The sequence below is a fragment of the Balaenoptera borealis genome (genome assembly GCF_965194805.1).
Source record: "Balaenoptera borealis genome assembly, chromosome: 7".
In the NCBI taxonomy this organism is placed as follows: domain Eukaryota; kingdom Metazoa; phylum Chordata; class Mammalia; order Artiodactyla; family Balaenopteridae; genus Balaenoptera; species Balaenoptera borealis.
In genome coordinates, this window is record NC_138864.1 from 11243401 (window position 1) to 11256439 (window position 13039).

A 13039-nucleotide genomic window follows, 5' to 3' on the forward strand; every position below is an offset into this window, starting at 1 on the left:
GCATATTCTGTTTTGATATTACACCAAAAATCAAATGATAGTTTCTTAAAGTTTAGTTTCCAAAGAAGACATATAAGTGGCCAATAGGTATATGCAGAGGTGCTTAACATCACTAATCCTGAGGGAAATGCAAATCAAAACTGTAATCAGATAACACCTCACACCTGTCAGAATGGCTGTCATCAAAAAGACAAGAAAAAACAGGCTTTGGCGAGGATGGAGAGAAAAGGGAACCCTCATACACTGGTGGTGGGAATATAAATTGGTTCAGCCACTGTGGAAAACAGTATGGACGTTCCTCAAAAAGTGAAAAATAGAATTACCATCTGATCCAGCACTCCTGGGTATATATCCAAAGGAAACAAAATCAGTATCTTGAAAAGATGTCCACACTCCCATGTTGATTGCAGCATTATTTACAATAGCCAAGACATGGAAACAACCTAAGTGTCCATCAGTGCATGACTGGATAATGAAAATGTGGTGGGTGCGTGTGTGTGTGTGTGTGTGTGTGTGTGTGTGTGTATAATGAAATATTCAGGTATAAAAAAGAAGGTAATCCTGCCATTTGCCATCATGGATGGGCCTTGAGGGCATTATGCTAAGTGAGATAAGTCAAACAGAGAAAGATAAATACTGTATGGTATCATTTATATGTGGAATCTGAAAAAAAAGAAAACTCATAGAAACAGAGAGTAGGAGAGCGGTTGCCAGGGACTCGGGGCTGGAGAAATGGACAGATGTTGGTCGAAGGGTACAAACTTTCAGTTATAAGACGAGTTCGTTCTGGGGATGTAATGTACAGTGTGGCGCCCATAGTTAACACCACTGTTTTGTGTACTTGCAAGTTGCTGAGAGCGTAGGTCTTAAGTGTTCTCACCACACACACAAAATGGTAACTATGTGAGGTGATGGATGTGTTAATTGACTTGATTGTGGTAAATGTTTCACAGTGTGTATGTATATCAAATCATCATATTGTACACTTTCAACACATACAACTTTGCCTGTCAATTATACCTCAGTAAAGCTGAAAAAACCCCAACAAAGTACGAGCTGCCAGTTGTTGGCTCCTGAGAAAAGGGGTAGATGAGAAGCTGATGGTCAAAGTAAACGTGTACATTTTGTCTTTTCATGTACATTTTGGCCTCTGCAGTTGGGGGGGGTGCGTTCTGTTGGGGAAGTTCTGGTGCCTTCCGGGGCCTTCCTTCATGCTGGGGGCTGTGCTACACAGAGGGGCAGTCAGGTAAAGAGGCTCCCGCCCTGTGTGGTCCTGCCGGACACTGGCTTCTGAAAGCGGACCCGGAACAGAGGAGGGTCGTACGCCATTGTCCAAGGAATGACACCCCAGGTCTCATCCATGAGCTCCAGGCTCCCATCAGGAATTAGGCAGAAGATCTGTAGCGCCTTTGTGGGATATGGTGACATTTGGTGGTGGCTGTGGGATGAGATCTGTGATCAGACTGTCCATGGTGGGCGCTCAGTCTGTTAGCCTCTGTCCCTCCTGTCGTGTCGCTGTTCCAAGAAGCTGGCGGTACACAACAGATGACACCTTCCCTGGATGAGCTTGGCCTGGTCAGGAGAGATGGACGCACAGAGACTACTTTGAAATGATGCACGATGGGATGGGTGCTGGAGGGAGAAATGTGGCCGGGGCTCCCACAACCCTGTCAGGCACTTAGCCTTGCCGGGCGGGGCAGGGTGGAGGGAGGGAGGGCTTCCTGGAGGAGGAGGCAGCACTCGCACTCAGTCTGAGGAGGGTGTGGAGGAGGTGCTGGAGCCGGGGAGGCTGGGAGTGCTGGATGTCGCATCTGTGCCGAGGAGCTGCCCTTGCTACTGTGGGCAACAGGATTGGAAACCGGGTCCGGACGCTGTTCCCGTCAGTGTTTATAATACGTTGGAAAGGCAGTGTGCGGCGGGGTGAAAAGTGGGGGCAGAGATGGGCTGGAATGCCAGCCTGCATAGGCCCTGCTGGGTCCTGACACTTGCCCAGTTTCTCCCTGATGGTGGTCCCAAGGATTGAAGGCAAGGAACACGTGGGAAGCATCTCGCTTGGGGTCACCCACAGCTCCCACAGGCTGAGGTGAATTGCTACTCCGAGGAGAACCTGAGGGACGATCCACGCTGCTGGCATTTGGGTGGAAAGTTCATAATACCGTGGGGTCACCTGATTACATCCCAGGAACAGTGGGTTCACCTCTCAGGAGCCCCGCCTTAGCGCTCGGGTGGTTTATGCAATTCACTATGATTAGTTAACCTTTGTGAATGTGGTGATTTGCCCTATAACGGCCTGAGGCTCTCTCGTGGCCCAGTGGGCCGTCCACCATGAATGTGTCACACGGCTGTCATCATGCTTTCCACCGACCACGGCCCTTTTTGGGTTGAATTGGTTTGTCGATCTGCTGCTGCATAAGCAGTTACCCCCAAAGTTAGTGACTTACCGTGACAATAGGTTCTCTTCTCACTGCTTCTGTGGATCAGGAATTTGGGGGTCACGTGGGCCGGCATTGCTGGCTCAGGGTCCCTTAAGAGGCTGCCTCATCTGAAAGCTCTCCTGAGGCTGGAGGACCCACTTCCCAGGTGGCTCCCTCACGCGGCTGGCTGGCAGGGTGGCGCTGCCCGCTGGCGGAAGCTCTCAGTTCCTTCAGGTGGGCCTCTGCCCCACGGCTGCCTCAATGCCTCACAGCGTGGGCCAGGCTCCCCTCAGAGGGGGGCATCCAAGAGACCGGGGCGGAGGTCACTCGCCATGCCCTGTGCCATCCTGCCTCGGCGCACGACCAGCTCTGTCACTGTGAGGGCACTGCGCCAGGTCACAGGTGCCAGAAGGATCCCTGAGGCCATCTCCGGGCTGACTGCCACCGGTGGTCGTGCTCCTGTCCTGCCTGCTGAGCGGACCGGCCTGCCCCACCCAGCGTGTGTGGACAGAGCTTCCTCTGGGGCAGGGGGAAGTCTTCACCTGCATTTCTGCTAATTTTCACTTTCCCAAAGGCCAAAGGGCCCCTCAACTGCCTCTGTCCTTCCGGCCGGCCTCTGGCCCCCGGCTGTCCTCTGTCTGAGATTTTAATCTGGTGTGAAAGCCTCTTTTATTCCCATGGACAGCTTATCTCGATTAGAAAATCACTCATCACCTTTGGGGGGGGGCGAAGGGGGGACCCATTAGAAAATGTAGAATAAATATTTGTTTTTGTGAATAATTTCACAGATGCACAGAGAGAGTTCAAAAAATAGATCTTGCAAAGATAATAACCCTGGCTCTTCCCTGCTGGAGTTCCAGGGACCGCCCCCCAGCCACGGGCTGTTTTACTTTGTTACTTTGTTGTACCCTCATTTGGGCCCAGGTGGACGCCCAGTTGGGGCTTTGTGTCCTCAGCTCATAGACAAGAGAGGGGGAAGATACGGGGGGGTTGGTGAGACGTTTGGACCTCAAAGCGCTAACCAGGATTTGGGGCCCGTCTCCTGACCTCCAAGGCCTTATTCTTCCAGGACCGCACACTTCTGTACATTGACATTGGGCTTTGCAGTTTCAAAGCAGCGTCCCGTGAACGATTCCGTTTTGGCATCACGATAACCCCGGGAGAGGAAAGAGGCCCAGAGAGGTCACTGGTCCCGCCTAGAGCAGCCCAGCTGGACAGGGCCAGGAAGCCCCCAGGTCCCGTGCCCCTAAGCCCAGGTCCCTGTCCCCCATCTCACAGCTGCCCCACGGGTTCACCAGATGGATGCCCGCTTGGAGCCCACATGGGAGCTTGCACTGGGCTTATTTGGTGCAGTTGCTTCATTCTGTGCTGTCTCCCTGTCCTGCCGCCTCTGCCTGGAAGCATCGGCCGGCGGGCCCCCGTGCCCCGAGCCACCGTGGTGTGGGTGAAGCCTTTCATGTCCTGTGAGCACAGCTGCAGCCTCTGGACGGCGGGCCTGTGAAATCCACATTGGTTCCGGCTCTATCTGCATTGTTAGGGCCTCCGAACCAACACATGCCTCTCTCAGTCCACACAATGGCCTGGGTTGAAGGATCCCCCGCAGGAATTTAGACGTGGATTTGTTCTGACAGTCAGTTGTTAAGTTGTCCGGAAGTGGAAGGAGCGTGGAACTCAAATGTCCAATTTCTCACTAATTTAAAGGCGCCAGTCCTGAGTCTTCTGGGGCGTTTTCAAGTTTCTCTCCTTTCTTCAGGGAGAAGCTGTAATTTCCAGCCCAACACTGATGCTTTCTACTGCTCAGGTTCACCGCCTTTCTCCTTCAAGGCCCTGATTCGGCCGCCTGAACCCCTGGAAAAGCCAGTGTGTTTGTAACTGCTCCAGAATCCCCACCAGAGTCCCCACCAGTGCCATCTGGGCCGTTGCTGCCACTGCAGAGGTGGCTGGGTTCTTGGACACCATGTCCATCCACCCCACACTCTGTTGCACTCGGCGTTGTGTCTAAGGTGTCTAAGTGAAAAACCTCCCTCAGTCCGGACGTTCTCAAGGATTGAGAATTTGGAGATGTAAGAAGTATTGAGAGACTGCTCAACACACACACATTCTTTCTCCTTCTCTTGCAGCCTGCAAGTATTCCTGCCACAAGAAATGTGAAGCCAAGGTAAGTGTTGCATTGCTCTCCCATGGGGCTTCTGGAGCCGAATTGGCCCGCGTTGAATGATGTGCATGGGAGGGGACTGCTTTGGACCGTGGCCACAGAAACGGAACGCTTAAGAAACGGCTGCTAGATGCTTTTCGATAGGGTGTATAGTTTTCATCTGAAGAATAAACTGAGGAGCTATGAAATCCATGTTTTTAATTATAGAAAAATAGCTCCTAAGAATTTGGTTTCAGATAAGAATTCGGTAATTTTGTCCTGGCCATCTCACAGCCCTTTCTCCACAACAAATGATCCCTTCTTTCCAATCACATCGACGTGCTGCTTTTTTTAATGGCACAGAGGGGGTGGGGATAGGGTCGAGGGCACATGCCTGGCCTTGAGAATTTTTCTGGCTTCTTTTTTGAGGGTAGTTCATAGGTGGGCTGGGGTTTTCAGGCTGTCATGGACGTCTGGGGACCCTGAATCACGGGGTCCTGCATTCCCTGGTAGGGTTAAATTCCTGGGTGGCCCTACAAAGTGCTTGAGGCCTGGGTATGCTGGGTTGGGTGTAAGGCTCTGATTAGTGGGGAACGAGGAGGCCTGGAAATGGCATATGGAAGCTGCAGGCACCCCTAGACGGGGCCCTGGTTTTCTACGCAGGTCCAGGTGTCTGCCCCTCTCACGCTTTCCAGGTACGATGTTACCTTCAGTAGGGCCAGGGCCCACGCGTCGCTCCTTGCTGACTGGCCGGTCCCACCTTTGTGGGACCCCCGCAGATGCCCTGCAGGCTGTCCCTGGTGGGTGGAGGTCCAGGGAGATGGGGTTTTAGAGAGTCTTGGGATTTTGTTGCTGCTCTGGACCTCACGGCTCAGCCTCTCCTGAGAATTTTCGACTGGTCCTCGGGCTCTGAGTGGAAGGAACGTGGGCTGGCCGCGGGCTTCGTGGAACTGTGTGCTGGCTTCACGTGCGTGCGCTCTCCCTGTGAGGACCAGGATCCTGGTTTCCTCCACTGTCTCCACGATCCACACAGGCACGCACATGCGGTCACACACATGCACACGCTCCACGTTCACACGGGCACTCACACACAGTCCACACTCACACGTGCCCACATACATGCACACACACACACTTCACACACATGCACGCAGTTTACCCGCACGGGCACACGCACACACAGATGCACACACACAAAGCTAGAGAAATTACAGGTGGGTCTAGCCCTGCTTTTTTTTTTTTCAAGAAAGAGATTAAATGACTTTTCTTATGAAACTTCTCATCATGGAGCACTTGGGACACATGCAGAAGTGGCGAGGCTAGGATGGGGCTCTGTGCTGCGCTGTTGTCCAGCCCCCTCGCCCCCCCGTCGCTTCCGAAGCGTCACGTGATGTGTGTTTCAGTCGTTTCAAGATCAGGCCCCGTGGTGGAGCTTTGGGGCATTTGTGCTGTCACCTGCGGTCTCACCGTGGAGAAGGCTTCCGCTTTCTGTCCAAGGCCAGGCATCCTTGTTCACACTCACCCCTGGGCAGGACTGATGTCTGACCTTGGTTATTTTAGGTCTGCTTTGCCCACAGATGTGCTCGTCTTTCCAGTGTGCTGTGTACTTTAAACCTAAGTGACTGTGTCAGAGCGGAGATTCCTGCCTGCCGTGGAGGTGGGGAAGATGCCACCTTGGGGAATATTTCGGATCTCCCAGAGGGTTTTCCCCCGTCTGCCTCCTGAGGGTTTGGATGCGTCCCCGGCCCCTGAGGGTCCCGGCGGCAGCAAGGCTTGTCCTGCGGAGCTTGTGCCGCCTCACCCCGGTGGGGCGGACCGCGGGGAGAGCCACCGCCAGAGCCCTGCTTGTCCCGTGTCACGCTGCCTGTGTGAGTGTGCGTCGTGTGCATGGGTCTCCTCCGTGACACTCTGCCGGGCCCGGCCACTCTTGACCCGCAGCTGCAGACTGAGCCCTGCTGCCCTTGGCACTGTTTCTCAAAGGGGGCCCAGTGCCAGCTACTTAGGGGATTGAATTCTTTGGTTCAAAGAATATTCCAAAAGTCTTAACTATCACTGATTATGGCATTTCTAGCCACAGTAATTGGCAGTTTGCTAGGGATAGATAAGCTTTTATTCTTATTAGATCATGGTAGAGGGGGAAATGTATCCGTAGTCATTTTTTTTGGATAACGCAGCTTTGAATGGCAGGAGAGAATGCCACCACCAATAACAAAGACTCTTCTTATTCCAAAACTATAATGCCATTGCTGCTGAGCAGACAAGGGCCATAAATTCTCAGCCGCCCCTGGAGATAAGCACGGGGTGGGGGGTAGGGCAGCTCAGCCTCCCAGGAGCTGAGACGCAGCTCCCCCAGACGGCTGGGTCCTTGATCACCACACGTCTGTGCCTAACTGTGCGTGCCCGGATTTCTTTGAGACTGAGAAAGCTGACGTGAAGCTGTGGTCAAAAACACAGGCTTTGGCCTAACGTCTGGCCCATCCATCCACTTAGTGACTTGGGGATGGTATGGGCTGTGGGTCCCCTCTGCACTGGGAACACTGGAGGAGAGGGCACAGCATGATCCCTGGAGCATGTTCCTGTGTGGTTAACCCCGCTGGCGTTGTCATTGCCCTGCTGCTGCCAGGGCCACCATCAGAGGCTCCCAGCCAGGCCCGGGATGTCCCCTTGGTAGAGCAGGAGATGTGGAAGGAGAGAACCATCCTGCAGAAAAGGGGCTGAGCCATGGACTGGGGGCTCAGGCAGGGAAACGGAGCCTTGAGCTAGGACCGGGGTCACTTTCTTCCTGGCCGTCGGGTAGTATGCCCCCCCAGGTGAGGCCATGCGGTCCCAGGGTACGCGGAGGCAGAGACCTGGGCTTTCATCCTCCTTGTCTCCTGGAGCAAGTCCAGTTCCCCGGAGCCTCAGTTTCTTCATGCATAAAATGGGTGAATAATAACTTCTGCAATCCACCTGAAACAGCTTGCTTTTAGCTGTTAATTATGGTAGAAGTAATTATTTCAATTTGAAGGAAGCAGAATAATTTATGTATAATTACTGGAATGTTTGGAATTCTAAGTATCTTGCTCCCTGGGAGGCTGTGCTTGTTCATGGGTGCCACGTGAGCTGTTTGCTCAGAGTGACTTGGTTTTTTTCCTGGCCCCTGGTTGACTCCCTGACAAGAGAGAAAAGGAAGTAGGAGAAATGAAGCTGTTTCAGGAAGGCAGATGATGGTGAGGAGACCCGTGGGGGATGGGGGTGTGGCAGAGGTGGTGTTTCTTGAGCTTTGGTGAGCTGGCGAGAGCGCCGTGCCTCCAGTAGGTTTCTGCAAATGTGAGGCCCCGCGTCGGGGCAGAGCGGCGAGCTGGCACAACTGGAACGCACACGTGGTGTGCGGCAGCCCGCTCTGCCCTGAGCTGCCTGCCGCCGGCTCAGAGACTGTCCCCGGACCCCCTGTGTCTCGTCCCTGGCCTGCACAGCACACAGCCCGGGGCCAGCTGTCCTCTTCTCTTTCTGAGCCTGCCTTGACGGGCGCCTCGTTGGAGAGAAAGACCAGGACTGCAGGTGCTGCCACTTGGTTTCAGGGCAGGAGAGGATTCCCGGGCTCGGCCCAGCCTCTGGCTTCTCCGTCCGTCCTCGCTGTGGCCACCATGCGGTAGCTGAGCTGGCAGCCGCTGCCCACTTCCACCTCCCATAGAAGCAGAACTCTTTGTCGTGGGCCTGCTGGTCCTCTCCCTGAAGAGAGACCATGTGAGGCAGGTGTGGCTCTGGGGGACCCCAGGACCCCTGGGGCCTCTCCTACCTCGGGACCCCTGCAGGGTCTGCTGTCGTCACCTCCTCTGCCATGCTGGCCCCTCGGCCCAGCGACCCCAGGTTCTGGCTGTGGCTGATGCAGGAGCCTCAGTGACCTTATCAGACAAGCTGGCTTCAGATGGCGTCTCTGTGCCATGGGAAAGACGAGGGGCAGAGCCTGTGACTTCCCCGTAGACCACCCTAGATGTCTCTCCTGGGTGTCAACAGGTACCCACTGGCTTCATTCATGAGTTTCAACCATTAACTTACATGTCTGGTCATTACCCTTTGTCTTCAGACAGCTCTCTTCTCCGAGGAATAAGGGCAACAGCTTCCCTTTTGGGGCCTGCTGTCCCAGGCTTTGTCGGTCAGCCCCTCCCTGCACTGGATGAGCAAACAGAGACCCCGGTGGTGAAATGACTTACCCACTGTCACCTGGCATCCAGGTGCCAGCGTTCAAGGGTGTTGGGTTTCCAAGTTCAGGTTTTTGCTGCCCCGTGTATTTTCGCTCTTCGCGGATCAGCCGTGGAGCTGACGTGGGCCTGTGCACCTGGTACAGCTGCTCTGATGCCTCCAGAACCCCCCTGGGGAACCCCAGCCCCGTGGCCAGCTTCCCTGAAACACCCAGACACAGGTGGCTCGGGGGTCGAGTCCTTCCCTGTCCCGCGTCTCCTTTCTCTGCCGTGAAGGACGCCCTGAGGATCCGTGCCCCCTGCCTGCCCCCTCCCACACGGCTTCGCTCACCTCACATCCAGGGCATCTTCTGAGACCCCAGCCCTCCCCGGAGACACGGGCAGGAGCAGCTCCTGTCAGCCGTGCGGGGCCTGCGCTGACCGCTGTGCGTGTGCACGTCCGATGGCCTTGCCGCTGGAGCTCGGAGCGTCCCTGCACAGAGGAGGTGGGGGAACCGGCCTGCCCGAGCGCTGAGCCCCCAGCCCCGGGCGGCCCGGCACTGCCCCATCTTCATGTCCAAATCCTACTGTCCCTCGAGGCCCCGAGGCCCTTGCTCCCCAGAAGCCCACCAGCCAGCTCCCACCTGGGCGAAGCGCCGCATCCTTCCCGGCTCCAGGGCCGCCTTCTCCCCGCCTGCTCGGTGCCTCCGGAGGCATTTGGGGAAGGAATGGGGGAGTCTGCCTTTACCTCCCCCACAGGATGTTGGTGATGACCTTCCTTTCCTGGGACACAAATCGTTTCCTGGGAACAAATGACCTGAATTAGTAAAAAGGAAAGCATGAGAATTTTTTCATAACACTCCTGGTCGGTCGAGCACAGAGCCTTGTAAGGGTCTGTGTGTTCACCACCCCAGGCCTCCACATACACAGGCAGCCTGAGAGTCTCATTTGAAGCACGATGGGTGATTGTAATCCAGCAGGGTGGTTTGGGGGTGACGTGAGATCCATTAGCTAAATATCTAGCCCGTGCCTGGCTTCTAACCTGTGCTCAGAAGGAACAGAAATCAGCTACGGTATTGAGGGATAATCAATAATGCGCTGAGCCTTTGCTTTTCTATCTTTGATCGTCACAGCCTCCCTTGGAGGGCATCGTGTCCTTGCCCCAGCCTTACAGGTGACCCTGGGACTTGAAAGAGTCCCACCACCCGCCCGGGGATAGGACCTGAGAGCCGTGTCCTACCCCCGGCCCGAGCTGCAAACCCTGGCCCGGCCTCTCTGCCCTCTCAGTGAATGTTTACACTTCTCTTCCCTCCTCCCACTCCTTGCCCTAAGGGAAGAGGATGTTAATTTTTAAACTGCCCAATTCAACAGACGCTTCCCGATTTGCTGTCGGTCAGGCCCTGGGCTGGGCGCCCCAATGTAGCTTGCTGGACCACGGGTCCATTTCGCCCTGCTGCTCGTCTAGGACCAATCAGGGAGGCCAGTCCAGGTAGAGAATTCCATTTATCCACCTGTGGTAGACAGATGTGTGCCTGTGTTTTGATGCTTGGCTGTTGATTTTTGTTTGATTGGTTTTTATTAATAGTAAAATAATAAAATCGAGGGGGAGGTACGAAGAATTTACATCCTCTCACAGAACCCCTCTTACCGTCAACCTCCACACAGGTGTGGTGCATTTGTTACAATCGATGAGCCCATATCCATGCATTATTATTAACTAAAGTCCATTGTTTACATTAGGGTTCACTCTTGGCGTTGTTCATTCTATGGATTTGAACAAATGTATAATGACATGTATCCGTCACTACAGTATCATGTAGAATAGTTCCTCCTCCCCCATAACCCCAGGCAACTGCTGATCTTTTTACGGTCTCCGTAGTTTTGCCTTTTCCAGGATGTTACATAGTTGGAAGCATACAGTGTGTAGCCTTTTCAGACTGGCTTCTTTCACTTAGTGATATACATTTAAGTTTCCTTCATGTCTTTTCATGGCCTGATAGCTCGTTTCTTTTTAGTGCTGAGTAACATTCCACTGTCTGGATGTACCACGGTTTATTTATCCATTCAACCGCTGAAGGACATCTTGGTTGCTTCCGTGTCTTGTTTTTTAATTTTTGCCAGTTGTCACTGGGGTCAGAAGAGCCATTAAGCCCTGGTAAGTTCTGTACTTATTCTGGGCATTATTGTTTCTTTTCCCGTTAAGATCCCTTTCCTGACAGGCTGTCCTCACTGATCTTTTTTTGACTCATTACAGCTAGAAGCAGAGTCACCTTACACGTTTCACGCTGCTAAAGGTACCTTCATGGCTGTGTTCTTGTCCCACTGGAAACGGTTACTCTGAGGCCAGAGTTTGGGGAATGGCCCCCACGTGCCAATTCCTGCCGGGGGGTTCTGGGTCTGCTCTTCGGTCAGCAAGCCATATGCAGCTGCTCTAGGAAAGTGCTGTTTTATATAAACGTGGCAGTTTTCTTTGTATGGGAATTGATGTTTTTAAATCCCAGATAATCTGGGCCTGAACAGGGGCGTTGATTGTGGGGTCTTTGGGCTTGAAGGTGGCCAGCGGGATGGAGCCACTGTAACGTGGAGAAGCTCATCCCCTGAGCAACACCGCTCCAGGTGGTTCCGGAGCCTCCTTCCTTTCTTTGGGCACTTCTCTGTGCAGGGACCTTACCAGACCCTGATGGGCAGTACTGGAGAGGCCGGCGGGCACTGTGTTCATTTTACACGGGAGGAAACAAACAGAGGCCGCTGAAGCTGGTGGTGGCGTGTAGCCAGGAGTCCTCACTCCATCACGACTGATTTGCTCTCTAGAGCAGCCTACGTTTAAGCTATATTTATGTAGGATTCACTAGCCCTTTCCCAAAAAAGCCCAGAAGGGAATTATCATCTTCTTCTGAAATTTATTTATTTTAAATAAATCACGTAATTTAAAAATAGGCCTAAATCGTCACTTTTCATTCCACATCATGTAGTGGCTGACAAGGCGGCCTCCACGCATACTTAGCTGCCCTCACCTGCTGCACATTTGACCTCTTGGCTAGTTACCGAGTGGGCAGGGGTCCTCCATCCTGAGCAGGGCGCGGGGAGGGCAGCAGGAGGAACCCTGGGCCGCTCTGGGTCCAGATGCACTTTGTTATTTAGACTAGGACGTCTGGGGTGCCCTGGGAACCTACTTTTGAGCTACATCCTTCTCACTCCAGGCTGACTCCCCCTGGAGCCAAACCGGAGGTTGGGGGAGCCACTGGGGCCAGTTGTCACACATTCTTGGTTGGCGACGTCATCTGTGAGGGGAGGGGCGCCTGAGCCTAGGCATTGCTCAAGTTTCCCAGAATACCTTTTGAAATCCCGGGAACAGGTGTTTTTGTGACTTCATCAGTGGCGGGGCTCCGCGCTTTGTGGGAGGACACTTGTTGTTCGCTGAATCCTGCGATCTATCGTGGTGCTGGCACGCTGTGCCGGTTGCCTCTGCCTGCGGTCGCACCTCTTCTCCAGGACCTGACTCACATCCCAAAGGCAGTTGCAGCAGGGTTTTAGTTTTAATTAATAACACAATTACTGGAATATATGTGTATAGTGTCTCAAGCTGACTTTTGAAGAGCTGCAGTCATTTAAATGTGTCTATTCGGGAAGGTTCCTTCAAAAACAGCGCTTCCAAAAAAAAATAAAAATAAAAACAAACAAAAAGAACCCCAGCGCTCCCTGCACCGTCATCTTCGGCCAGTGCATCTTGTGGTCCTTTCTAGAGAGACCACTTGGGTGAGGCCCCCGTGACAAATTAGCCATTGCCCTGCGACCCCCTCATCTGTAGGACTTGGGGGGACGGGAGGAACGATGGCGGTAATGTTTTGGAATATTTTTAGCACATTGATCCTAGTTAATTATTGGCGCCGCCTTGCGAAGGGGACTTAGTTACACAGGAGATGATCAAATGCAGTCAAGCAAGCGCGCTCACTGAGGCCGGAGGTGAGGGGGGGGACAGGTGCCTGCCTGCAGGGCATCAGGAGGGTGGTGCCATCTGACCCACGCAGCTGGGCTCTGATGACAGAGCAAGGGCACCCAGGACTGCAGGGCCCGTCGAGTCAAAGCAGACGTCACTCTTGTGATGCGAGTAACCAAGGTGTGTGTGTGTTTGTCCTGGGTCAGACAGCAGCGCAGGAACCCGGCCGTGGAGGGTGCCTTGTGCAGCCTGGGACACCTCACAGAGGAAAAGCTGTCTTGGGGCCAGGCTGCTGCGGGCACCTGTCACTCAAATATAAACAAAATCAAGAAAAAGCACTCAGTGACTATTTCCCTCCCTCCTCTCTCAGTGTGACTGCATTTGCTGGTTCATG

At 53.7% G+C, this 13039-nt stretch overlaps 1 protein-coding gene and 1 long non-coding RNA gene across 5 annotated transcripts in view; one reads left to right on the forward strand and one right to left on the reverse strand.

The window, feature by feature from the left end:
• TNS3 (tensin 3) overlaps window positions 1-13039 on the forward strand; it is a 236494-nt gene that overhangs the window by 56790 nt on the left and 166665 nt on the right. For all 4 annotated transcript variants that reach the window (XM_082399615.1, XM_082399616.1, XM_082399618.1 and 1 more), the window contains one exon: window positions 4535-4572. Coding sequence is in view for 1 of the 4 variants with exons in the window: in XM_082399618.1 (XP_082255744.1) it covers window positions 4535-4572 (38 nt within the window). In the remaining 3 variants the exon portion in view is untranslated. The remainder of the gene's footprint in view (window positions 1-4534; window positions 4573-13039) is intronic.
• On the reverse strand, window positions 7764-9142 carry LOC309632308. The gene is made up of 3 exons (XR_014246850.1): window positions 9061-9142; window positions 8327-8700; window positions 7764-8259 (listed from the first exon to the last, which is right to left on the reverse strand). It is a non-coding gene; the product is annotated as an uncharacterized lncRNA (long non-coding RNA).